The following is a 26,868-nucleotide window of genomic DNA, read 5'->3' on the forward strand; positions in this document are numbered from 1 at the left end:
AAAAGTGCTCGCTGCTCATGTTTAAAATGAAGAGGCTTCTTGGAAGATTTAGTCCGCCTACATTGCAATTTTGTGGGATTTATTATCATTTCAGTGTTTCCAAGTAGAAGAACTTAATTATAAAGGCGTAGAAATATAGAAAAAGCCACCTGTTTCTCTGCAATGATCCACATTTACGGTTACATTTCACATGAGCACATCTGGACAAAGAATAGAACATGTTGCTTGTCTAACCCAGTTGAAGTGTTTTGTTCCTCATCTAGCATACATACATTCACAGCATTGGTTTTAGTGAAACAAAACGAGAAAACAACTCTTTGCTTTCCAGTTAGGTGTTAACTAAGCCCCTCTGTCTTATTCAGAATGAATGATGTGGATGTTTTTCTTTGCTCATACAAAGAGAAAGTAAATTCAAATTGTTAGTTTTTGCGCTTGGTTTAATGGGCAATTTGGAGAATGTGATCGCTTGTGCAGAAATGGCAAATGCACAATAAAACTTTGGGCCCCCAGGGGCCATGGCTCTGCCAACCTTAGTAATGACTGATGATTCCTTGCTTCACTGGAGAGTGGGAGGCTGAGGGGAAACAAGATGAAATAGATGGAAAGGATGAGAGTGAAGTTCTGCTCAAGCGGAGAGTGGAGACACAGCAGCTGATGTTCATAGATTGAAGCAATTATAACATATTCAGGGGCACAGATCATGACAAGAGACTTTGGGTTGTTTTCTACTGTCGACAGTATCTGCATTGGAGGCGGAGCCTTTTCAGTGGGGAGGACTGCAGGGAGGAGTCTGTTTATTGAGGTGTTTTAACGTAATGAGTCATAGCTAAAGAGATCCTCAATGGGGAACAGGGAGAGGAATTAAAACGGTATCTCAGTGAGATGTTCAGCTGCCTTGAAAACCAAACAGATGGCTGGCTGTGGTAGAAGGAGCCTCTGAGGTCTCTATCTACAGATGGGATGCATGGAGTTTGCCTCCAGGGAATCTGCTTCCCGCCATCAATTAGCTACTGCATGACAGAGACCTTTGGGCTTTTTGAGATCATATTCACATCAATGTACAAGACAGAAGTCTTTTTTCTGATACTGTGCTTATTTCATATGCGTATTTATATATATATATATATATTTTTTTTTTTTTTTTTTTTTTTATTATTTTTTTTTAGATGTTCAAGTCATCTTGAAAATGATGATGTCCATAGCTGCTTCCCTGTTGTATTTGTTTATCCCCAGGATTCATACCTACACTGAAGTAGTTAATTCAGGTTGCTTCTTTCTGTTTGGTTACTTGTGGATTTCTTTACTTTAATTTCCCGAGCTCCTCCATTCACTCTTTCCCTCTCGTCTCCTCTGTCTCATCTACATATCTCAGATGTCTACAGACGAACTAGAGGCCTACGTGAACGATCAGTTTGATGAGCTCCGCAAGCTGGTGCGTCTGGAGGAGAAGAGGACTCTTCACCTGGTAGACCTGAAGGAAGCGTTCCTCACTGCGTCCGCCGCGGAAAAAATCGCAGAGATCACTCTCGAAACAGAAAAACTCCAGGAAGAGATGGCCAACATCACACACCAGCTGTGCCTGCTGGAACAGGCTGAGGCGCTGGAAATTGGGCCTGCGGTGGCCGCAGAGGCCCTTGCAGCACGGCCTGGACCAGCCCACAGACCGCTGGTGAGAAGAATCTTTTTTTTTTTAATTTTTTTTTATCCTTATTATGCTTCTTAATCTGTTTGAAAAACTGCACATTCAGCCGTTTTGAATCTCACTTACTGCAAAATGAAGTACAGAGAGAAAGGTAATGTCACAGACTCCCGGTGCGACTTGCATTCAGCATGCCAGAACATGTTTAGTGTGGTGTTTTACTCTCGTTAGTTTTGGCTACCTAGAACCTCTCCATTTCTGCTTCATATCATTTATTTGCTTTACATAAGCTACAGCATGGGTCTCTAACCCCTTTCCCTCCGAGAGCTGCTTTTGACAAAATTAAAGTGTCCGGGAGCTACTCATGTAGCTCTTGAACATTTATTCACATAGGTGAGCTCCTCCAAAATGGCTGAATAAGCTACTTTTATGTGACAGTAACACATTGATACTCAACACACATACTCAGCCAGTAGCTTGTGAGCTACCCAGCAGCAAATTGGATGTAGCTAAAAGTGTTAGCCTTGCTGAAATTTGGCTGACTGAATCCAAGGTGTTTACTTTGTAAAAAAAAAAAAAAATGATTGGGATGTTTCATCCCATTTACAGTGTATGTTCAGGTCTGTGGGAGGCTCTTAAGCCAGAAGGGTTTTTATCCTAGGTCTTTCATTCAAAGGATTATCATCCTAATGATTGTGGAACTTACTTCAAACAGCACAATTAATATGGAGAAAAGGTGCCACCATACACAGCTTTGTTCCAAGTGAAAGGAGAAACTGGCTCTACTGTATTTATCCTGGCATACATTATGTTCACGTGTAGAAATGCAGTTTTCATTTCATACACTCAGCTACATTACGATAAGACAGGTAGTGAGATGAAAATAAATCCTGAGCTGTTGGCCAAATCACAAGTGTAAGTATGTTTGTCCTCTGGCTGTGATATTGACCTTTATTAACACACCAGATGGGTTCACTGTTCCTTCTAGTTTTACATGAGCTCTATGGTAAAAGGTTCCCTCTCATACCAAAGGACTGTTCACACCTGAGTATAAGTGCAGCTACAGTATGAAAAGTAAACCAGAAGTGTGTATGTTTGAGAACACTGCCAGAAGTGCAAGTCATGTCCTTGCACTTACATCAAAATCTGCAGCACTTCACTCCTGCATATTTCATTTGTGCATTAAATGAAGGCCTCTACTGCTTTTAGGCCCCCAAATTCAAATATCCCATTGGTCCATTTGTCTCTTGCTTTATTTTAGTCTCCACAGTCAAGAGAGGATGCTGGAGTGTTCCCTGGAGATGCTATGGACAACCAGAGAGGCTGCAGTGATGGTGGTAGCTGATGTGCAAATTGCTTTTCTTGCTTATAAATTAATTGACAGTGGGCCAGGTTCATTAAGGCTCTTATTGAATGCCAAAGTTTACCCTGTTTGGTCTCATTCGTTAGTTATTGCTGAAGTAAATCATTTGCAGATATGTGCTCGCTGGGGAAGGGTGCTTTGGTAAAGAGAAGGAACTTTGCAGCAAAGACTCAAGGTTCCAATCTGGGAGAGCTCCGTTTTCATGTCTTTCGCGGCCCTTGTGGCGATAAGCGGTAATTGCAGCTCTGCTTTTGGATGTCACTTTCCAGAGATCCAAACAGTCGCCTGTGTAAAGTCAGTGAGTCAGCAGTTAAAAACCAAGCTTGTGATATTAGCTTCGCCTACCCTCTATGGCTGAACACCTGGTGCTGGGTCATGGAAAAAGTGCCACTAACTGTGTGTTGCTTTTGGGTTTTTTCTCGGGAATATCGCCACTGACTTCCAACTTGTTCAATTCGTAGAAGTGTACATTCAAGGACTTCCATCAGTGGGCCACAGACTGTATCATTCAACAATATATAGAGACTGAACAGACATTTGTTCAGATGAAAATCTTGGAGCTTATTATTTTAACAATGTATCTACTGTGTATGTGGCTACACACAATTGAAAATTGAATATGTTATCTGAGAATGTGTAAAACTGTAAGATTTGAAGGGAATGAGAACAGGAGGAGGAATTGCATCAAGTTTCCCTTTATTTGACAATACTTGCAGCAATTGCATTTATTTTATTCTTAAATGCGGTGTAAATTCTCCTACCAGCTCAACCACACTATCTCTGTTCTTCAGTCTGCATTCTATTGGTACGACAATGGCACATTGAACGACAGTCCTTCACTTGCCTCTTGACTGCATTGTGTAGGGTACTCCATGTCTATGTTGTCAGGGTTGAAGCTATACCTTTTTGACTAATCTTCCGATGAGGCTTTTGAGGAATTAGTTGTTTTTTTTTTAGTTCCCATTTCCATGGAAATTGGGGATTAGTCATTTCTGACATTTTAAAATGCCACTCTTAAATTGCCAGAGCTCATTGCTGTTTTTTTTTTCTATTTTGCCAGCAGTAAAAAAATAATAATAATAATAATAATATTACACAATATACAGTGTATGAAAGGATAAGTTGTGTGTTGGTCTTTGGACTAATCTGGTAGGAAAAGATGCAGTAGAATAATCTGCTGAAGAAGTAATGATGTAAAGTCGTGTTTGGGGTCTGAAATCCATGAATGAAACAATGATGTAAGTTGATTTGACATAGAAAAGCAATAAACAGACCATTACCTTCAGGCCAAGAATACGAATCAAATATGTTGACCCTGGTTGCTGTTTTGGTTTGTGTTTAATTATCTTCCTGTAGAGCACAATCTAATCCTATCTGAGAGCTAAAGTTATACACTCCAACCCTCATGGAAGTAGTACCTTGGTTCAGATGGTGTAAAATATTTCTCACCTGCACCAACTCATACTTTTAACAGCTTCTCAAAGAATGAATCTAATACATGAGGCAATAATTATTGCTTTAGGTCAAACAAACAAATTACTCCTCGCTCTGTTACTAATGAAGGCACAGGAACGTACTGATGGAGACAAACAAGAAAGAGAGGCAGCAAGGATGAAAATGACATTCTGAAAATTGACCAATCAGTGGGAGCTGGAAGGAGAGTTTATTACCAGACTTTGTCTCAGTCTGAATCTATTTATCATCAAAACTCTCAGTCTACATTTCCATTAGAAGTGTCAGTAGGTTGTTATTTGTACAAGAATTCAGTGTGTTTACTTGAGAATTCGCTGATGAATGTAGAGAAATTTATAAAATGTCAGTATGCCACAGGGCTGGAAATAGAGCCTGACTGATGAAAGCACAGAAAATGTATCATCTAAAACATCCATACAAGTACTCGGAGAGCCCCTTTTGTAAAGGGAGGACAGGATTGTACAGAAAACAAAGGTAAAATTAGATACTGGTGGTAGAATTCATAAATATAAATATGATAATTTAAAGCCTTAAATATTGCTGTTCATAGATAAATGTATGAAATTCACGTATATCTTACTTTAAGCCGGTATTGGTGCACGTGTGTTTGTGTCCATGCCAACCCACCTGTGTCTGTATCTCCCATTTTATTATCCAAATGTGTCAGGCCACATTTGCACATGTATGATCGGAGATGTTTTGCAATGTTCCCTCAATCTCTGATTATGTTTAGAAAATCTGACTCCCAACACTGTCTAAGCCACAAAAGACGGCCAGCATGAAAACAAAGCCTCACTACTGCGGCATCGTGAGTCTGGACTAGTGACCCAACCCTGACTCGGCTCTGGCCCAAGTTTGCTTTGCACATTCGGGCCCGAGCACCGATGCACCTACATCAAAAGAGAAATAGAAGGACGTTTTTAGATTAGTCTACAAGCAGCCTTAAAGCAACTGGTCAAGAGCTACTTTCGTAAATGTCTGTTTACCTTGATTTCACAAATTGATTTTTGCGTCTGTTGAAGTGTTTGACAAGGTAAACCAGGAAAATATGAGACTTCCCATATTTGAAAGTATGTATTCGTCCAGATCTGAAGCTAATTAAATGTAGAGCCAAATCTTAGTCAGTGAGGCAGACAGCCAGCTGGTGCTACGCAACCTCCACTCATCAGCTCTTCTCTCATCACATGTGCTGCCAAGCAGCCTTATGATGCTGTTCGTAACACAGTGTCAAAATCCCTTTCTGGTGCAGCCCTACTGGTTGTCAAGCTCCGGTACTACAGTACAATCAGCGCTGAGCAGTATTCAAGTCTCTCGTCTCTCCACTGGGTGTTTTGGTCAAAGATACTTCGAATGGATGAACATTGTTTTCAGGTTAATCTGCGGTAAGGGGAAAGTTTCTCCGAGCTCATCTGAAATCCGAGTTTAATTTGTGAACCTGCGAGCAGGATTTGTGACATCACAAATAGTCAGTCCTGGACCAATAGGCAACTTCCTTAAGTGTGATGTGAAACTCTTGAGCCTGTATTGCATATACATTTGATAATAGACCTCTGAGGTAATAAATCTTCTATCAAATGGTTGAACTTTACATTATTTCTGGATTTCTATCCAGATAATGTAACTTTTTATTGGGGAAAAACTGACGCAAAATATTATTCAAAGTATTGTTTTATACAATACCAGGAAGCAATCTTTAAAGCTAATAAAAGGGGCTGCCCTGTGCTCAAGGTTATTTTCACAGACAATAGACCAATTGAGATCAGAAACAGTATAACGTGGTTTGGCTGTAAAGCATGACAGCAGTTTTACATTTGGTGCATCCATACTAAACCTGCATGTATGGCGTGCTGAGCATACAGATTGTACAAATATATATATAATTTAAGTGCAACAGTTAAACTGTGAATAATTCATTTGCATCATCTCACATTTGACAACATTGTTATGAATGTCTTTATTTAGTACATAAATAAACCTTTTGCTTTGCAGTGTTTGTTGTTTACATACAGTCAACAAATGATGTTCACCAATTTGACATTGAAATTTCTTATAAGGTCCAGTCAGAAGGAAATAGAAAAGGCGGCAGATGTTTGCCTTTTATTTGTCATCCACAACACCTGCGCCGAAATTTTAAATATGTTTTCTTTTGTCTCTTACCCTCTGTCTAAATCCCCCCCACCCCCACCTCCTCCTACTGCTCCCCCCTCCCCGTCTTTGTTATTATTTTCAGCACAACGTTGAGGCCAGGCCAAGGTAAGTTTGATTCATGTTCCCCTTTTTGTAACAGGATACTTTAGCTGCGACTAAGGGCCCTTCAGTCACTCCTCACTCAGGTTCTTGTGGTATCATCCACCATGAGTCTGACGAATACTCATCTTGCATTATTACACACACATAAACACGTCCCCTGCGAGGGTTTAGCTGGGCCGATGAGGCCAGCCTTAGAAACACTGTGTGAGTGAGTTGGTGGGTGCGGGTGGTTGGGTTGATCGGTGTTTGTTAATCTAAAGGATGTGTGCTTGGTAGACTATATTTCCAGAATGCTCGGATCCTTAAAAGGTCTACTAAGGACTAAGATCATTTTCAGGGATGCTTCAGGTGTATTCTCGAGGTCCTTTAAAGCACCCACAATCCTTTTCAATAGCACACACCTTGAGTGTTACGAAACACAGAAGTAGTTGGTGATAATGCTCTCCCTTGGTTGCAATCCGCCTATATTTGACTTAATATAGCCAACATAAAGGCTATATTTCTAAGATGCTATGTCTCGGATCCTTCAAAGTTCTACCAAAGACAGAGTCCTTCGTTCAGATCATTTTCAAGGATGCTTCCGGTGTGTTCTCGAGATCCTTAAAGCACCCACAATCCTCTTTCGATGGCACACACTTAAAGTGTTACGAAACACAGAAGTAGTTGATTGCAATTCACCATTAAAACAATGAAGAAGAATGACGCCAGACTGTTCAATTATGTGTCCTCCAAATGCAAGAATAGAAACCCTCCTGTCTGAAGGACCTGTCTTGGAAGGATCCGTCCTACTAAGGACGCACCCTTGAAATTGAGAAACACCCAGTGACTGCAAGAAGAAGTTACACCATTTGTCAACTGAGTGCAGCGTGCCTAAGTTTTCAAATTTAAAACTATCATTTCAAATTCAAATCCCTCTAGTGTTTCACACACGGCCCGGCTTTATACTTGGTTTTGACCCAGTCATTTTTTCCTCCTTTTCCCTCTTAACAATTCCACCTGTCTGTTCTTCGCTCAAACATCTCATAAGCTCAGTACCGACACATCAGACCTGCCGTGCCTCCAAACCTATTCGGTCACATGCGAGTCACATCAGTACCCCAGCAAAGCAATTAGTGGCTCTCATCTAAGTGTCCTCGATGGAATCAGAAGAGGTGACAGCGTGCCAGGTCCAATAAACACGCTGCAAGCAGTGGCTGACAGGCTGAGGCTTTCTGTGTGCATGTGTGCGTGTGCTTGGCGTGTGTGTGTGTGTGTGCGTGTGTGCGTGTGTGCGTGTGTGTGTGTGTGTGCGCGCGCGCATAGAACTGTGTTGTGTCATTATTTGGGTCAAGCCTCACCTTCTAATACAGTATGCAGAGTAGTTGCATTTCTGCTGCCACGGCTGTGCTTGCTGGCGTGTGAATTGGGAGACTGAGAAACTGGACTGGACAGACGCAGCCATATTTTTTTTCAGATGCTTTGTGTTTAATTGTGCCGTTTTATGCCCAGACTACATCTTTCACCTTTATCTCTGTCTGTGTCAGACAATCTGAAATGGATAGCGCTCTCCTAGTGTCCCACTTATTGATCTGTTGACATGAGAACCTCTCTGCCTTCTTCACCCAGAGCAGGAGCGCTCCTAGCACCACCCGGTGTCTCAGCCCTACGGCCTTAGCTGTCTCTACGGGCTTTCATCTCCAAGCACTCATCCCCTCTACAGACGCAGACACACAGCACAGACTCAGACACCATCAGCAAATGCCAGTACATCTGTCCTCTGAGAAAAGTCCCTAATTTTCTGAGACTTTATTTAAAGTGAAGGCTGAAAACAAAAATAGTCTTGTGTGCCATATAGTACACTTTTGATGGACAGCATCCTTGTTTTCTGCAAATAGAGATTACATTTTAATTTAACTTTTTTACAATTGACATTGCAGTGTTGCTGGCTTGTTGGAAAACCTACTGTATTTCCTCTCTGGAGTGTAATGTACCTTGCTTTTAATAACCAAAGAAAGTCATGACCAGGGCTGGTGCTTGGTGCCAACATGTAATATGTTATTGATTGGTCAGCCAGTATTATGACCCCTAAGCTCTGGAGCAGATGCCAGAAAACTTGGACTCAAGGGTGAGATGAAGCTAATAGTTTGCCCTTGGTCAAGGTTAACCTCTACGTCCCTACACACACACACGAACACACACACACACACACACACACACACACACACTGATATAATTACTCCCTGAGTCCCTCATATTGCCCTGAAATGCAGTGTGTGCAGAATCCATTGGGCTTGTGTAACATGACACACACTTTGGAGAGAAAGGCTTGGAGGTAGGGATGGTCTGCAGAAGTTAAAAAGAAACAAGAAAAGTGTATTTTGGACTGCTTCATTTGAAGAGTTTTTCATGTTGGTTGAGCGATCGAGATGAGACATCTTGAGGTTTGAAGCAAACAAAAGGGGGATCACAGGAAAAAAGAAACAAAGTGACAGTGGTGGAGGAAGAAAATAAAGAGAAGGAGAATAGAGATTTTGGAGGATCAAGTGAGGAGTGGATGTTTAGGGTTATGTGCAATGGGATCCAGACAGCAAATTGATTATGGAGCAGAAACACTAATCCGCTGTCTGAGCCCCATATCGCTGCAGTAGACAGAGCATTCCCACAGGACCACAATCCTGCACCCACACGCATCTTTCCTGGACTTGCTCGTCAATACGAACCCCGCCTCTCCCCAAGCCTCTTAACATAGGTACTCCATGCCTGCCAAGATTTGTCCTCCTCCGAATATAAATCTTGCTTTACTCCCCTCCGCCCAAGCGTTTCACTGCTGCCTCTAATGGGATGCATTGCAAATTTCACTTTCATTCCTCGGCTTTAATCTGCACCCCTCCCGAGCAACCCTCGTCCCTGACTTTTGGATTTTTGCATATTTGTGTATGTGTTTGTGCATTTGAAGTACACCATACAAGTGCTTAGCTCTTTGTTTGTGTTTGTGTGTATTATGTGACAACACTCCTAATTGGCAAACCAGAACAATATTTATCATCTGGATCTCATCAAGCTGCTTTAATCTCTTTGTAAATCATTTTTTGTTCATACTGTATGTGCGTACACTGCGTGTGCACGTAATGATGCGCCCCGAGGTGTGATATCTTACGCTTGCAGGCATATTTTGACAGTCACTGTATCTTTTATGTAAATTTCGTTTCAAGAGAAGTAATTAAATGTAGAAATTAAATTCATAGCTAGAAATTTGTCTTTCTCTCATAGCTTATACATACGTACTCACGTTTTGTCTTCTTGTCGAGCGAGTGGAAGTCCTCATTTTACGGTCTGAATCCTCAGTAATCACACAAAGCCGTTGTTCATGGGGAGTCACCATGTCATTGATCAATAGAGGTAGAGGAGAGTCTCTCAGACTGCCGACACATATAAACACTAACACAGCGAAGGATGGGGTGGAAAAGTTTACTGCTACAGTAACGCTTTAATTTCTAAAAGCCACTTTTATGTTTTCTACTGAGGTACTGTGCTGAAAAGAGAAAAAGTGCAAATACGGTAAAACAGACAGTGACAGAAAAAGAGATGCACACTAAGGAGTTCCAGTCGGGAGACGTAAAGTTGTTGTTCTATTGGGACTTTGGAAGATTTATTTTTGGCAAACATGTCGAAGTTTTTCTCTGCCTTTTGGGTTCTACAACTAAATGTTTTTAGCTTGGGAGTTTTAGACATCTAGTCACCAAGAAGGAGTCATTGAGGCCCTCCCCAAAGGATTGTTTTACTGTTTTTATCCTCATCGCTTTGAATTTAATTATATAGGTATAAGTAGTGGTTCAAAGTCAGTCACTGTTTTTACCAATTCACAAAGATAGCCAATACAGATCTCCTTCAGATTGTCTCTTCAGTGACATATTCACACACACTTATAACCTTTTAGCCCTTCTGCCCTGTCACGCAATTGAGCCACCACCCAGGGCTGGAAGTCAAACCTAGTTTAACTATCGCCCACTCCTACCTGTGATGGATTGGTTTGAACTTATAAAGATTGATGTTTCAGTTTGCCTCTTTCAGTCTTTGATAAAACATCAATCTTGTTGAAGCTAAAGTTAACTGGAGTCATCAGTAAGCAGCTTTCCAATCTCTTTTTTTTTTTTTTATGTCTGACAGCAAGCCTGCTCAAAGATGAGCCGTTTCCCTGTTTTTCAAAGCACGATTGTCAATAGCGAAGGAGCGTTATGGCTAAGATGTCAACAGTTGTGTCAGAGATGTGCACACCTGAGAAATATGCAATGTATACAGCACATGTAGTAGGCTACAAAAAAACTGTGTCTGCAGCCTACTACATATTTTTTCTCGTGTTGGTATTAAATTCAGCACACACACATATAAATGGCGCATGATGGTAATTAGCTAGAACTAACATCTGTGAGTTTAGTGCGTTGGATGTCTGTTGGATGACCTGCTCTCAAACACACACCAAAAATACCCAGCAGAAATGACCAATTACTTCACAAATGCATTCACTGTATCTATTCAGTGTTAGTTAATAATGTAAAGTTGCTCATTGATCTGATCCTTCCCAATACCAAATGAAAGAAGCCATTGTTTGATTGCTGTGCATCATAATGTTACACAACTGTACAGTCAGACACGTGTTCCTTAATTTTTGTTCCAATTTGAATTCTAGCATATCAGGATATTAACTATGAGGGTAAAGCTGCCCTCTGAACCACAAATCGAAATACTGGTGCTCACATTTACCACTGAGTACAGTAGCAGTCAAAAATATTAAACTCTGACTATGAGATGTTTTGGCCTTTTCCTCTGCTGAGGAAAATTTAATTATTTGTATAAGTGTCAGTAAGAATCAGCACTGCTATGGCCTAAAGCCAACAACAGTGATTCTAAGTATTTTTGGAAGCGGTGTCATCTTTAAATTAGGTCTCGTCAGAGATTCAATCGCTGTTTTCTTTGCCTCCAACAGTGAGCTTTCCCTCGTGCCTTCCTATCACGTCTTTCTGATCATATAAATAGCATATGAAGAATCTGAAATGCCTTAAAGAGAAGTTTCCTGGGAAAACAGCAAAAAGTTCATTACTTGTTAGTTGTCATTGAATGGCAACTTAGCTCTAAGCTGTTCAGTCATCATATGACTCGACTTAGCATAAAAAAAAGGATGAAAACCACATATCTGCAGCAGTAAAAACTCAATCTTCTGCTGTTTGTGCCATGGACACTGTCTTGTGAGCAGTTTTTAAAGTGGAAATTATTGACAGTATTGTACAGTGGTTTGAATGATTTGTATGCCTGGTAGTCCATTCACCACCATCATCCAAGAAATAGTCATCATGTTTTTTTGAACACCATCCAAAGAAAGGTGTTAAGAAAATGTCTTAAAGTGTAGTCATATGCAAGGTGCGTGAAACTATACGATGAATGCATGGCATAGCGGAGTGTAATATTAAATAGAGTTTCCTCTTTGATTTTAAGGGGCACTTCTGTGTGGAATATCACACTCGCTCACTACGTATTTCGATCCTGCTTAATATTTTTTGGAAACAAATCTGCCTGTTAAGCTTTAAGAGGGATATTTTATTTGCAGACAGAAATGTTATTAACACAGAAGAGGGAAGAAATAGGAACTAGGAATCTGTGAAGCCTCAGGGCTTAGAGTGTGAAAACATGTCAGCCCCAAGGATGAAAAACAGAATGACGCAACGGTATAGGGGAGAACAGTGGAAAACACATACATTAAAAAATGGGTAAAAATGACTGCGATGCCAGGAAAGTGAGAGCTTTAGTTGACAGTAATCATATCTGATCTCATAACCAAAACAAAGACAAAAAAACAACAGCATTAATATCTTAAGCTAATACCGTAGTTTGTCTCTCAGCTCAGCTTCAGTCAAAAACCACATCATGACGAACAAATTCATAAGAAGAAAAAACAACAAAATCCAGACGAGTTAAATTTGTGCAATGTGTGGCAAGTTTACTCAGCAAGAGCGATGGAGGCCTGCAGAGTGTATAAATCACACAGTGTAATCACACAAAAGGTAAAGCTCGCTGGGGAGCGTAGCACTTCTAATTACAATATGAGGTCCCCCCTATTCATTGCTCCGATCACTCACGTCCCGACTGTATCTCAGGAGCTCTTGTCCCCTGACTCACTTTATCATGCATGCATGGCCCAGAATACACACACACACACACACACACACACACACACACACACACACACACACACACACACACACACACACACACACACACACACACACACACACAGCTGGAAAGTGGTTTGTATTCCTGTGTTTACTTCCCTTATGCTTTCATTTCTACAGTTTGTGTCTTACGTAAACACAGACATCATACAGTATAGCCTGCATTCATTTACACCAGTATCTCAACAATGTGTTTCACACTGGCTCCATTCTGTATTCTGACATTGTTATTTGTCTTATGTTCTCTGTAACTTTAGACAGTAACTTTATAATACTGTTACACTAAATATTATTGAACCGAAGGGTAACACACAAAGGTCTAAAAATGTACTTAAATATAATCAGAGTCAAATTATATGCAATGACCTTCAGGGCTCTGCACACCCACACAGGTGTCAATTCTTCTGACTGATTAGATCTCGACTCACATTCAAGGTGGGCAGATCTATGTTGGGAATGGTGTCACCAAAATTTGTCTACCAATAAGAATAATAAAGGTGTAATTTGTCCCGTCCAGGAAATCGGACATTAGAGGCAATCAAGCACAGTCTGTATATACCCACTCAGTCCGGAGAAGAGGTTTAATCAACCAAAATAATTGGAACCATGTTAGTTTACCACGGTCGTGCAGGGCTGTTTAAGAATGATATATGATGGTGTTATTAGTGTTAATCTAATGACCTATCTACACTGAAGGTTTTCGTTTACTCTTGCTGCTCTCATCAGTGTTACTTTCAGTGACAACAGGCAGCTGTTTTTCTGTTCAAAAGTTCTAGCACTCTAGACGACCTACAGTCTGCCCAAATGGTGTACAAAATGGGTGACAAGCTGGTGATCATCCCGGAGCATCTACATTGGGTAGTCGCTTATAGTCACACCTATTATATCTTCATTACACCGTGGTACCACTGGATAATGCTCTGGCTGCACTCGTATATCATTCTGGTACACGGGGGGAAATGCTCTGGATTGTTTGTAATTCTTTAAACCAGTCACAGTTGTCCTTGGTGGCGCTAGCCCGGGATGCAGTGACGATGCCCTTACAAAATACTGTCATGGGGGGGGGGGGCGTGATTTGGTGAAACATTCGCATGTGAGGAGGTGAACCCTGGCAGTAAAACAGCTAAATCCCTGCAAAAGACGAAAAAGAACCAAGCAGGATCAAAATTTGTATCCAAACTTTCCATTCTCATCATGTAGGTTGCTACTCAGAGGTTGTTGTTGTTGTTGTTGTTGTTTCCCGTTGCGACAAGGATTTTTATCTGTGACACAGATAGCAGAGAAGGAAGAAAATGTTGCCTGAAATGGTCGACCAACGGCTGGTTAAACCAACACTCGACATTCGATGATTCAGAATGCTATTAGGAAACTAAAGCACCTGATTTCTGGATAGAATGCGTTCCTCAGTCATCCAGTACAGCTGAAAACACTTGAAAAATCGAGGCTGGCAGTCAGAACAGCTGTTTTTCTGTCAAGGATTCTCAGGTTATGCAGTGCATGCTTTTTGAAGTGCTGATCCCTATTTACAGTGTTTACCCAGTTGAAAATATGTTTTTAAAATATTTTGGACATGTTTTGAAATTGTGTAGTACACTCCTATAGTTACCGCTTTAGGATTTTGGGGGAAATTTGTTCACTCTTTCACCGAGTAAACGCTGCAGACCACCCACAAATGCTTTCACATGAACACACAAACCCAGAAAAAGGGGGCTGACAGGGAGGCAAGGGCGGGTACTTTGGGACACAGCTTATCTGTCTGAGCTTCTGCCCTTCACTGGGTCAAATAGATGTGTTGAGTGAAGCAGGGAGGTGTCAGGGGAGCGTGGCCAGAGGACACAGGGCAGGGCCCACAGATGGAGGCATGGAGGGAGAGAGCTGCATTTCCTCTAATGAAAAATTTACACCGCCGCCTACAAAAGGAGCCCGTACAGGTCCCCTCGACTTTGTGCCATTCTGTTTGTGTTTGTGTGTGTGTGTGTGTGTGCGTGTGCGTGTGAGTGTGTCTCAACATGCCCTCATTTAATAATTTAAGATGTTTCAGCGAGATGCATCTGTATCTATTTTCGAGTGTGAGTGTGTGTGTGTGCGTGCATGTGCGTGTGTGTGTGTGTGCGTGTGTGTGTGTGTGTGTGTAGCTGCTTGACTTCTTTCTTTTATGCATCCTTTCTCTCTAGTCTTCTCGTACCGTCTGTCTCTGTCCGTCTCTCTTTCTGTGTCTTTTTGTCCTCTCCTCTTCAGGCCATCACCATTCTACCGGGTGGATCCGAGGTCCCAAATGAATGCAGGGCACACACAAACCAAACTGACAAATAGAGAGACATGCATTTAGATGATAAGAGACTATAAGCATGCATAATTCATGCCACAAGCACAATGTGCCTCCAATTTTTGAAATGTCATTCATTTGTGTTTGAGTTCGTGGGCACATGTGCACGCGTGTTTCATGAGTACTGTCAGCACTGGCATGACTAAAACAGCATCGGGAGTACAGGGCAAAAATACTACTAGATATTTACTAGGAACTATTCAACGAAGAATCCCACCCCTTTCTGGCCACACACACACACACACACACACACACACACACACACACACAAACAGAGAGAAAGACTCATTCAAGCCGTGAACTCAGGCTTAACAAAAACTATCGAACTTTGAAAACCTTCACCTTTGACAAAGCTGACAGGAATCATGTCTTTAGCTTCATCTTTGACATGAGGGCCGTTGTTTGCTCTGCAAGGCTAACAACAAACTTACTTTGTCTGGGGACAAAGCTAACCATTGATTGTTGATCTGTGGAAGAACCGTCTGCTCGGTGATTTACTCTTAAATGGTTTATTTATGATGAGCTAGCTTTACCTGGCAGGGTTTGCGCTGCACCTCATTTTAGTTTCACTCAGAAATTTTTGACGGTTGTAGTTTATGCTGTTTTTACTGCGGCATCTAATCTGTCAAATAAATATATTTTAAGACATTAATCGCATAAGTTATTCAATTTTTTTGGTGTATTAATGATTATTCCAAAACGTTAAGCTCTTGCCCCATCCCTAGCAGGGAGGGGGTTGTGTGCAGAGTTGTGAGAGCGAGAAAATAAATCAAACCTTTTTGTATTTGTGATGACTAATGGCAGTTATTTGTTTCTCCTGAATCTTTTCTTGAATATAAATGAGGCAATTTACCAACTAAAAGCGCCTTTGATTTAGAATTTGGGTTGCTTCATCACTACTCATCTATTAAACTTTGTGCAAGCTTCGAGGTTGCATTCAGACCTTCTAGAGCAGTATGGTAGCTCAAAAACAAGAAAGGAAATGGAAGCTGTGGAATTGAATAGTCTGTTTTAATGGCAGGAATCGTGACTGTACACTGCCTGTCAAAATTCAAAAGAGACCAGACGGGTGGGAATGTATTTTCAGGAAACAGACCTGACAGCTACGAATGTATTTTCAAACCGAAACTCCTTCTTTAGATATTTGATTTGACTGCGGTGGGGACAGCATCCTCGTAAATTTGATGTACTTCCGGATTAAAAGATTGTACCTGAGCAGTATGGAGCACTGCTGGGTTTGTGCAGCTGTTCATTTGCAGTAGTATAGCCCTGTAAGGGTCAGGGGCACAATGTGTTTAAGAGGACTTCTAGTATTGATCTCTTGTGTCGATATAAGAGCTCTGCACCGAGTGCTGTGCCTGTTGTCTGTGATCCCAGAGAGTAAAGAGTGTGTATTAACTGATGCATCCAAGGCTATAGTACACCAGGATCAGGTTACTGCTGTGTTTGTTTTGACGCTCTGTGCCTGTGGTGCTTATGAATAATGAATCATTAATCCATGGATGTAAACTACATCTCTCCCACATACCTTTTCTTTCTTTCCCTCTGATGTTTTTGTTGTATGTGTGCAACGTTGCGTTTGTACTCTCTTTATATTTTTGGGATTGTGCTTTCCTGAAGAGATCTGTCAGCATATTGATTTTGAGAAAAGGAGTGATTGTCAGTTTTGTTCTACTGACTTTGAAAAGCTGATAAGAAAGAAAGACTTAACAACTTAACAAGGAGCGCCATGGGACCCTTTAAATATTCATATTTGTTGAACTTTGCCTTCAAGTATGAAAAGGTTCTACATTTACAAGGGAGGAAGTAATGGGTTGGGATCCTTTGCGGTTTATATTTTACAAATCAACCTCACACTCTTATCCAGAGGGAACATCATGAAATTTGCATATCAAAATCAGTCTATGATGTCCAATAAATAAGATATGGAAGGAACGAAATTGCGTTGAGGGAAAAATGTCGAGTTATGTTTTGTATTGGTGAATTTGGGAAATGAAATTGAGGAGACAGTGGTGGAACCAGGCTGCGACGAGATGAGCACAAGGTGCAGCCTGTGGAGATGTGTTTCCACTCCATCAAGGAAGATGTGAGGTGACTACTGAAGAGGAAAGAGAAAAAAATAAGGGGGGGGGGGGTTCAAATCAGGGAAACTATAGTAAGCTTGCTGGGCGTATTGGTAACACAGAAGGCAAAAGCATGAGAAATGAAAGAAAGCGTGGCAAATAATATTTCAGACGGCTCCAGTGCTCATGACAGCGACAATAGGTTAGTCCAGGAAACTTCTCCAAGCTGGTATGAGCATTTTATCTCTCCCAGTGGCCCATATTTTTGCTGTATCTGCGTCAACATATACCCTCCCTGATAACCTTGTACTATCTAGCCCAGTGTTGAGCATCATATTAAGTCAGGAGGACTGAGAAACCGCACTCATTTATTCAGGTCTCGGCTTCCTTTACTGTCACTGTGACTGTAAATTGAGGCTGAAGATTTCATCATTATGTCACATCGTAAAATGTGTTGATGTGTTATTATCATTTTTGTAATTTATGAATGCAGAACAATGTTTCTCTGCGACACTCCTTCCTCTCAGCCTGTCTTGTTAATTTTTTCATCCCTGCACCTGCTCATTAAATTACCCATCCAGACATCTCCAGGTGTCCCATCTAATAATCTCATAGTCATAGAAGTCTCTGCAGTCTGCGTGTTCTGTTAAGAGAAAGGAGCTGAGGAATTGGTATCAAAAATAAATAAATAAATCCACATGCGTTAATTAGAGCTTACTCTCCCACCCTGAAAACACATTCTGCTGGAGTGAGTGTGTGTCGAAGTGTGTGTTGGTCTGTGTTGGTCTGTGTTTTTGCACACATGCAATTATTTGGGAAGAAGAAAGTGAGAATACAAAAAGAAAAGAGAGGAAAGCGATCGAGAGTTGGTAGACGGTGGAAGCTGCATTGAAAATTCACATCTGCTCATTTCTTTTCGAATGTCCATGACATGTTAAAGCACATCTGGTGAGATGCAGCTCTGCGGCAGCTGTAACCAAATGACCTTGTACTTGGGATTCTGTTATTAATGAGCAATATTTTACAGTCAGTCTGAGGCTACGTTTGCAGCATGGTAAGATGGCAGTAACACACAACTGTAAAATAAAAAAAGGGATATTTAAGATTTAAATTGTTTTTATTTTTATTTTTTTTAAAGTTAGTCATTTTGAAAACAATACTCGGAGTCTCTGTGAGGCTGTTCTTAGAAGCTGGTTTGGACGCAAAGTGCTTTGAGGTCGATGTTCAAATTCTCACAGGATCTTTATTAACTGTGTGTTTATCAGGTATAAAGCTCACCATATTCACAATTTCACTACAGCATTTTATTGTGCTGACATCTACTAATTTACACCGTTAAAGTGAAGCTGATGGGAATCTTAGGAATATTCCAAATAAATATGACTTTTCCAAGTTTTGGACATATGAAAGATTTGACCTGATTATCTTCAGAGATTGTAGAGAACAAATCTGTAGGGGATGCTGAATGAACCAATTTTTGTTGAAATTCATTTAATAGACATTTCACTCAAAAACAGCTGATACAAACTTTATGGTGGCCGCAGACAAAATGTCAGTGGATGACTGAAGTCATTAGGACGGGTCATCTGGAAACCGTCGATGGCTGTTTCAGGATTTCTTTTTTAGCAGTGTATCCAAGAATTGTTGAGACATTTCCTTAAAACCACAAAACTCTCTCTGACATGAAAAGTCAGGGGATCACCAACGTCAGGAGTCTTCATCCTGTGGAAACCATGAATACATAGTTTCAACAAAAACTATCTCGAACGTTTTGAGATATTTCAGTCTGAACCAAAGAGGTAACCGCCAGACTCACAGACTTCGCCGTCATTACAGAAACACTGCTTGTGTGCCTAAAAATAGTTGAAGCAATACCGTGAATTGTGATCTTTTTAGAGAGCCAAAACATCATTAAAACTATCTGTGCATGCTGGCATCATTTCGTCTGGTACTTTTGTGCAGTCCATCCAATCTGACCATTCAACATCTGGACTGTAAGGATCAGAAAATGTCAGGGTTGTCATCTAAAATCACCACCTTGAGAAAGTGGCAGTCAGCAAGTCAATAATTGGTCTTCTGGGCATGTTTGTGAGTTTTGTTCGCTTTTGAAAATAACATTATTTGTCCTGTTTAAGGCTGAAATGACACACAGGAAGTGGATTAGGTAATTCAAGCACCCACATCTCCTGCCTTGTTCTCAGAGAATTATACTCATTCAGAAACAAGGAAAATAGCCTCTCTAGAATCTCTGTGCATCGCTCTCACCCACTTACACACAAGCGCACGCACACACACACACACACACACACACACACGCACACACACACACACACACGCACGCAAGCGCACACGCACATTCTTCCTCTCTCACTGTTCTATCCACAAGGAAGATTGTCATATTAGATCTGTTGAGTCTTTGCCTCATATCCTATCATGCATGCAGTGCTCACGCACACACAGTAAAAGCTCTCAAAAGATATCACAGTGTGTATAAACATTCAGTATTCATTATAAAAACACAGCACACACACACACACACACACACACACACACACACACACACACACACACACGGTTTGGTTAATTAGTGGAAAGTCTAAAAGAACAAGGAAACAACCTATCTGCACAGACAGAGAGATGCGTTCACGCGCAGATGCCTTCCTCGGACCGTCTGACCTACGTCCCCTTTAACCACACACGCATCATACTCACATCACACGCACGCACGCACGCACGCACGCACATGAATCTCACAGTGTGTTAGCCTTCAGGTGGAATTACAGGTCTGATTTCAGCTTGGTGGAGATGTAGGAGGACGATAGTGGCAGACTGAACCATGGGGCAATGAATCAGTGCCTTATCAAACCTCTTGCTCTAGGTATGAACTGTCAACACAGAAACAGCGCACACACACACACACACACACACACACACACACACACACACACACACACACACACACACACACACACACACACACACACACACACACACTGGAAACCGTCTCCCCTCCGTCACAGCCCATGCACGGCCCCGTGCCTCTTCCTGTCTCCACTTTGTCCCCTTGATCAGTTATTCCCGCGGTGAGGGGAAGGAGGAGCGTGCGAAGGTTGGCATGTTTAATTCAGCAGCCTCTCGCCGACAAGCGCTGTCACTGCGTAGATTTATAGTACTGGGGAGAGAGGAACGAGGAGATGGTCGGGATTTAACTACCCCAGGACTCTAATGGGAGATTTAGCACGCACTTTACAAAATCACCTTAATCCAGTGTTGTTCTGTGGAGGGAGGGATGTGAATGAAAAATGTATAGCTTTTTCTCAGGTTGGTCCTATTTCCACATCTGTATTTCCCCTTTGAACAAGACATTTGGTCATTGGTTGTTTGTGTAAACCGTCACTGCTTTTTGGGTTGGGGAATTTAATATAAAGCTACGCATGTTTTGTACAGAAATTGTGTCTTATTCACTTGTGATTACAGCTAAAGATCTAGTCCCCATGTATTAATATGCCTCTCAATTATTTTTATTTTTTTTAACAATGGAATTGCTTTTAGTTCTCTGATGATGCAATATCCGATAGTGTCATATCACCTTCAGGAAAAGGCTTTTATGACTGATGTTTTACAGGATGCATTAGCACACATAAAAGTTTATTAGTCAGGCAGAGCTGGGGAGCCTTTAAGGCCCATGACTGTATTTCACTGTGTTGCAATGATTCATCTAACTGTGCTGCTTATGCAGGAGCAAAACAACAAATTTCAGTTCAGGCTAATAAAGCCCAAACTGGTCTCGGTTGGTGGAGCGCCAGCTGTAAAGTCTGATGTTGATGCATTTGCATTATAGCACAGAATTTGCATTTGGAACTTTAAATGGAGTTTTGTGGTCGAGATCATAACTCTTGAATCTTTGCATTTGTTGCAGTCGAAAGATTGTTTGTGCTGCAAGGAAGTCCTTTAATTCCTCAGTGTGTTTAACATTCTGGGGAGGAAAAAGCAGGGAGGGATGGATGAGGCATATGAGACTTTTATCAGGCGAGATGAGAGCAGTGACAGTCTGGAGCCCAGGCTTTCTGGACTCTGTGTCTGGGTGTCCTTCACACTGAGGGCTTGGATGACAGGGCTTGGATGCAGGGGAGGGGGAGTTTTCATGTGACAGAAGGCTTTGCCTAATAACCAGTCTGTTCTCCAACTTTGACTGTTTTTCTCTGCCTCACAGGCACACACTTTGTTTTTCTCTCCTCCCACTCCTCTCTGGCCCCATGACATCCCTCCGTCTCTGACAGATGAGAGTGCAAACGGAGGCGGAGTCGGTATCATTGCTCCGAGCGTGGTGTAAGCAGGCTTTTAATTTTGAAGTCTCTCCAGAGCAATCTGGATTCTGTGACAGCTCATCGGGGCACCTGAGCAGCGCGCTGATTGAGGAGGCGTCAGCGATCTGCTGCTGGAGATGGGGGTTGTTTGAAACGAGGCAACAGGGGGCAGCTGTGCCAGCCTGCCAAATGTGTGGCCGCTGCTGTGACCAGTCAGTCTTCATAATGGCTGTCTGCCGCTGGGGCCGAGCCAGCTCAGTGGTCACATGACAGACTGCAGCTCAGGCGAGGGAGGGCTTCCTTCAGGACCCCTGGATCGATGGTGCCTATGGAGACCACAAAGGGCAGACAGGGACAGAGAGTGGAGGGCATTAGGAACATGAATGAAGGGAGAAACTGGACGAGGAAACAAACAAAACTGTTAAATGGCTGATACAAGACATTATGATGTACAGAGACAGGACCAAGAAATGAAATTACAGCCCAGTTAGAGTCATAAAGGAGAAAATATGAAAAGAAAGACTGCAGAAAGTGTTGCGTAAAAGGGAAAGAAGGGACAGCGTATCCTCTCACTATTCATTACCTGTAAGCTGATGCTGCGTGCTTTCGGTAGGACAGATAAAAGTTTATCTCTCCAATATGTTTTCCTCTCCCTTTCTCACTCTTGTGAGCTTGAGATTCAAACTTCAAAGGAGTATTAGATACTACAGAAATTTCAATTTAAGCCAAAGGAAGTAGTCTGCATTCAAAGTTTGCATGTTTTTATGAAACATGAAAAGGAAGTTTTGCTCTGCTTGGCAAGTATCAGTTATCCCCAGACCTGGGACCTGTCTTATTAATCAAGTTTCATCTAGATTAGATCTTTTCTGAGGCACACATGAAAAGGTACGCATTGCAGAGGAGTTTTAAATTAAATTCACTCAATAACATTTACTGATATTTGATGAGATAAATATACTTTCCATTAGGAAATTATGTAATCACAAGAGAAACAAACATACAATATATAATAATATAAGTACAGTCATAATCAGGCAATATAAATGTTGTATTAAAAAGAACTGCAGTAAATCAAGAAACAAAACGTCGGAACAAAAGTATAAAAACAAGACCGAACTTCAACAGCTTCCCTTTGAGGCTTTAATGCTCTGCAAAGACTCAGTGTGATGTCATGTAAACAAAGAAACAGCAGATGCTGGTGTCGTTACAGTTAAAACTGTAACTGGTTACTGTATACCATATACAGGCAGGCGTTAATCATGTGTTGTTTACTGCCTGTGTTGAGTGCCTCAGGCCAAACACTTTCTGATTCTCAGCTGACTCGTCTGATTGTCTTCAAAGTTAAGCTTCAGCTTCACATACACATGACCACATCAATCAGATCTAATGTATTCCATTCCCACACACCAGAAAATAAATTTGTTGCGGAGATGCAAAACGGAAGAGACAACTTTGTCTCTGTGTGTCAGCAGAGTGTTTTCTAGAGAGTTAATTGGAAATGTCTCATTTACTCATTTTGACCTGGTCATCTGAGCTTAGATTTATCTGAACCTGAGCAATTAAGTAAACAAAGGTTACCATGGTGGGACATGATCAAAGACATCTTTGCAGATGGTTCATAATTTGTGTGCATTTCAGTTATTGACCCATCAGCTAGGCTTGTAGAGGTATTGTAAAACCCTGCTGACCTTTTGGTTTGACCAAGCTCTAAGCAGATGACACCCTTTTGTTAATAACTGAGCTAAAGTTGTCATCAGTTAAATTTTGAGGAGCTCTGCTCCAGAATATTTCACATTAAAACACCGAACAATACCATCTCCCTTGAATCACCAGAATAAGTGGGCTAATCTTACTTGACCACAGCAGCCAATTATAATAATCACCAACCCCCCCCCCCCCCCCCCCCCCTCCCCCAGGGTCTCTTTGTGGAACTGAGCTTTTTTTGGTGTCTTAAAATGAAATGGTTGCGTATTTGTGATGGTGTCAAATAATAGAAAATGAAAGTCGACCATCCTGAAGCTCAAACCCCTTGTTAGCGGACTACATCCACCATAGCTGTCCTCCCTCCCCTCTCTCTTTGTTATACAATGGGCAACCATTAAAGTAATTCCATTATCGCTTCTTCCCTCGCCTCTGAGGGATCTTCTTAACGTCATTCATGGCTATTAAATTTGGAACCAAGAGCATAATGGCTGTAGAAAATTGGAAGGAAGAGTCTTGTGCCTATAAGGGTGGGCTATTCAGGGTAATTGTTGATTGTTGTTTGATTAATAGCCCCTCGGTGGAGAGGGGCTTTTAAGAAGGTCGCCCTCGTCCACACACATATTCCTAAAGCAAGTGACGATAAGGACGCTCGTCTTCATGTTCACATTACGTTTATATCTAATGAGCGGTTTTATTTTTGTTGGCTACATGAATAGGATTGCTGCAGTTCTCCTCAATTAATTCCTGAATTGCCCTCGTGGCCACAGACATTGTAAAATCACTAAATGAGCCTCTGTAAGACGGAGTCTTTACAGTGGTTTAACGCTCTTATCTGAATAGCTCGGCTTTAATTTCTCCATGATTAACGGCAGGTACCCGAGTGGAAGCGAGCAAGAATTTAGTTGATAGAGTAATAACAGTGTTCATCCAGCTCCTTACACCTGCTGCAGCACAGACAAACCTGTGTGATTATTCTGATTGGCTAGGCATCAGCACACTATTTTATTCTGCATCACCGACCTTTTCCGCCTCACTGTGCACAGGCTGTACACAGGAGAAGGCATCCTTTCGCATAACACATGCATCATGTAGCGAGTTGCCTGCACGCAATCCTCGGTTGGAGTGGTACGCACCACACTTCCTGATGTACATTTTAAAATAATCGCATGCATGAACATGAGTTTGAATGGGGTCTACTTGAGGCAATGCATCTGGTGGATGATGAGATGGCTGTATCCTCGCCTCCCCCTTTTTGTTCTGATGAATAAGCCGTGGTGCAGACAGAGGGTCATATTAAACAGCCCCTAGCTCTCTGTCCCCCCCGTACCATCCATGATGCATGGCCTGTTGTTGTGCTTTGTCTCTTCACTTCCTCTGTAAACTGATTAAGTCTTTGGAACAGCATGGAAACACCACAGGGTGTCGCATTGTTTTGCAGGGCAAAGACAGTCCCAGTGAACAGTACGAATACACCAATGAGTCTGAAAGAGGCAGATTGTCACTGTTTGTAGTGATTAATCAGTCAGTTCAGAACAGGCATCATATGGTGGTTCTGTATTTGTGGTGGGCTCTCTCTCTTTGCTCAGGAAGTTTGTTTCACTCTCTTCCACTGATCTTCAATCAGTAATTAATTTCATGTGAATGGGACTGCATACCACACTTCAAGACTTTTATGGCACCTTCCAAATTGCTTCAATTCAATACAATATCAAATATGGCCTTGTCGTTCGGCACCGGTTTTTGTTACCAAGGCTACAACCGCACTAATACGTTTTCATTTTAACATGTGTAACTTGCTCCGTTTACACAGAAGTAAATGTCACCAGCGTCGGTGAGGCACAGTATTTGTTTTACGTTGACTCTACTTGGGAGCTGCGCCCACGTAGATGAAATCACTTGGTAAATGTTATGTTAAGGATGCCTTATTTCATTCCTCAAACAAAATTTTGGCCACAAACCTGTCTGACTTGCGTGTGCTGCTGTGACTGGAGGCTTCTCCGTAAGCAGCCAGCTAGCTGGCATCTACGGATAGCATGGGAGACATCTGAAGAACATCTGTAAATTGCAGCGTCTAGTCATAACTTGCATGTGAGGCGTTTAGGGGACATCTGTTAATTGGAAGCAAAAGAAAACAACCTGGGTTACACTCTCCCCCTCTAAAGTGCAATGTAGCTAAAGATGTATACCGTAATGTGTAACCAGTAGGTATCAGGATTGGTTTCAAACATTTTTGAGCAATACCCATTGAATGCCGGCATAATTTGTCCGTTAATGAATATTTGTCGTTCAGTTTAATCTAAAAATGAACTGTTATTACAGAGGCTTGTATGCTTATAATTCATAATAAAGAAGATAAAAGATAACATTTTTCTTGGCTTGATTTTAGATATGAAACTATTACAGTATTTTCTTTCAGTGCATGCCGTTTGCTGTGGTCAGTCTTGATATCATGTGTGTAGACGGTTTTATTTCCTGGGGGAAAGGATCTCCTCAATTCAATAAATACCCCTGAAAGTCTGGCTCAACAGGGGTTGCTGTACACATGCAGGCTGTGTAGAAATGAATGGATTCGTCATTACAATGACCGGTGTAGATTATTCTCCTACTTCATAGAGAACAGTGCTGTGCTTGTTTTTATTTTTGTCTCAAAGCAAATCACTAACATGATGTGTGTATGTATGACTACATCAGAAAACCTTACACACGATGGCTGCAGGAGGGAAGTTTCTGAACAGCCCTCTAGTTTTTTTTTCAGGCGTGTGAAATTAGGAAACATAAATCTGAGCAAAGCTTTTATGGCAAATACAAATTAAATGCATTCCAGCCTCCTACAGCATGTCACCTATTCACGTGTCATCATGTTTAACTGACTGTCCAATTGCAGGGCATATTTACGCACTTCAGGATAGTGTATATTGGATATAAATCCCGTGTGTCCGTGGTTTATGAAGGGAAACAGTTAAATGGTGATGAAATCCAGGCTGTGACTCATCAACCTCCAACAACCGGGCAGCTGGTAGCACCTGTGCCCGCACAGCAGCCTCTCACCATGCAATCTTAATAGAGTTCTCACTCCTCAATAACTGTTGCCACACTCATTTAAGGTTGTCTCTGTCAGCCACCACAGCACCAAAACTCAACTGTAGAAAAGGAATTAAAAGCCAAGATCATTGCAAACACCAACAAACTGAAAAAAAACCACCTGAATACAAAATGAATCGTTAAAGACAATGGTGGGTCATTCTCAGGCCCACGGAGCACAGTTATCTTTTTTTTTTCTATTTTGTAAAAAATCAGACAGGCTTCATCTTAAGATGACAGTCTGTGCAACTCAAATGTTTTTTAAAAGGTCTGTTATTTAGCTTGAGGCAGATACAGTTGTTCTTTGAAACCAATCCCTTTTGTTTTAAGATTGTCAATTCTAAAAATAGAAGGTACACGTGATAGAGGAATCAGGGCAAAGTGCTTCTGTATCTATCAGGTAAAATCTTATGAGCTGCATTTTAAATACGTCATTTGAGAAATAGACATGAATCCACA

The 26,868-nt window shown here is 41.5% G+C and overlaps 1 protein-coding gene across 3 annotated transcripts in view; it reads left to right on the forward strand.

Annotated features, from left to right (window-relative positions):
• Positions 1-26,868, forward strand: part of trim44 (tripartite motif containing 44) — a 46,399-nt gene that overhangs the window by 11,577 nt on the left and 7,954 nt on the right. For all 3 annotated transcript variants that reach the window (XM_069162949.1, XM_069162951.1, XM_069162950.1), the window contains exons 4-5: positions 1,373-1,669; positions 6,706-6,728. In XM_069162949.1, the coding sequence (XP_069019050.1) occupies positions 1,373-1,669; positions 6,706-6,728 (320 nt within the window). The remainder of the gene's footprint in view (positions 1-1,372; positions 1,670-6,705; positions 6,729-26,868) is intronic.

The sequence above is a fragment of the Embiotoca jacksoni genome, unplaced genomic scaffold (assembly GCF_022577435.1).
Source record: "Embiotoca jacksoni isolate LCO1_2020_lvr unplaced genomic scaffold, fEmbJac1.0.p SCAF_3, whole genome shotgun sequence".
Taxonomy (NCBI): domain Eukaryota; kingdom Metazoa; phylum Chordata; class Actinopteri; family Embiotocidae; genus Embiotoca; species Embiotoca jacksoni.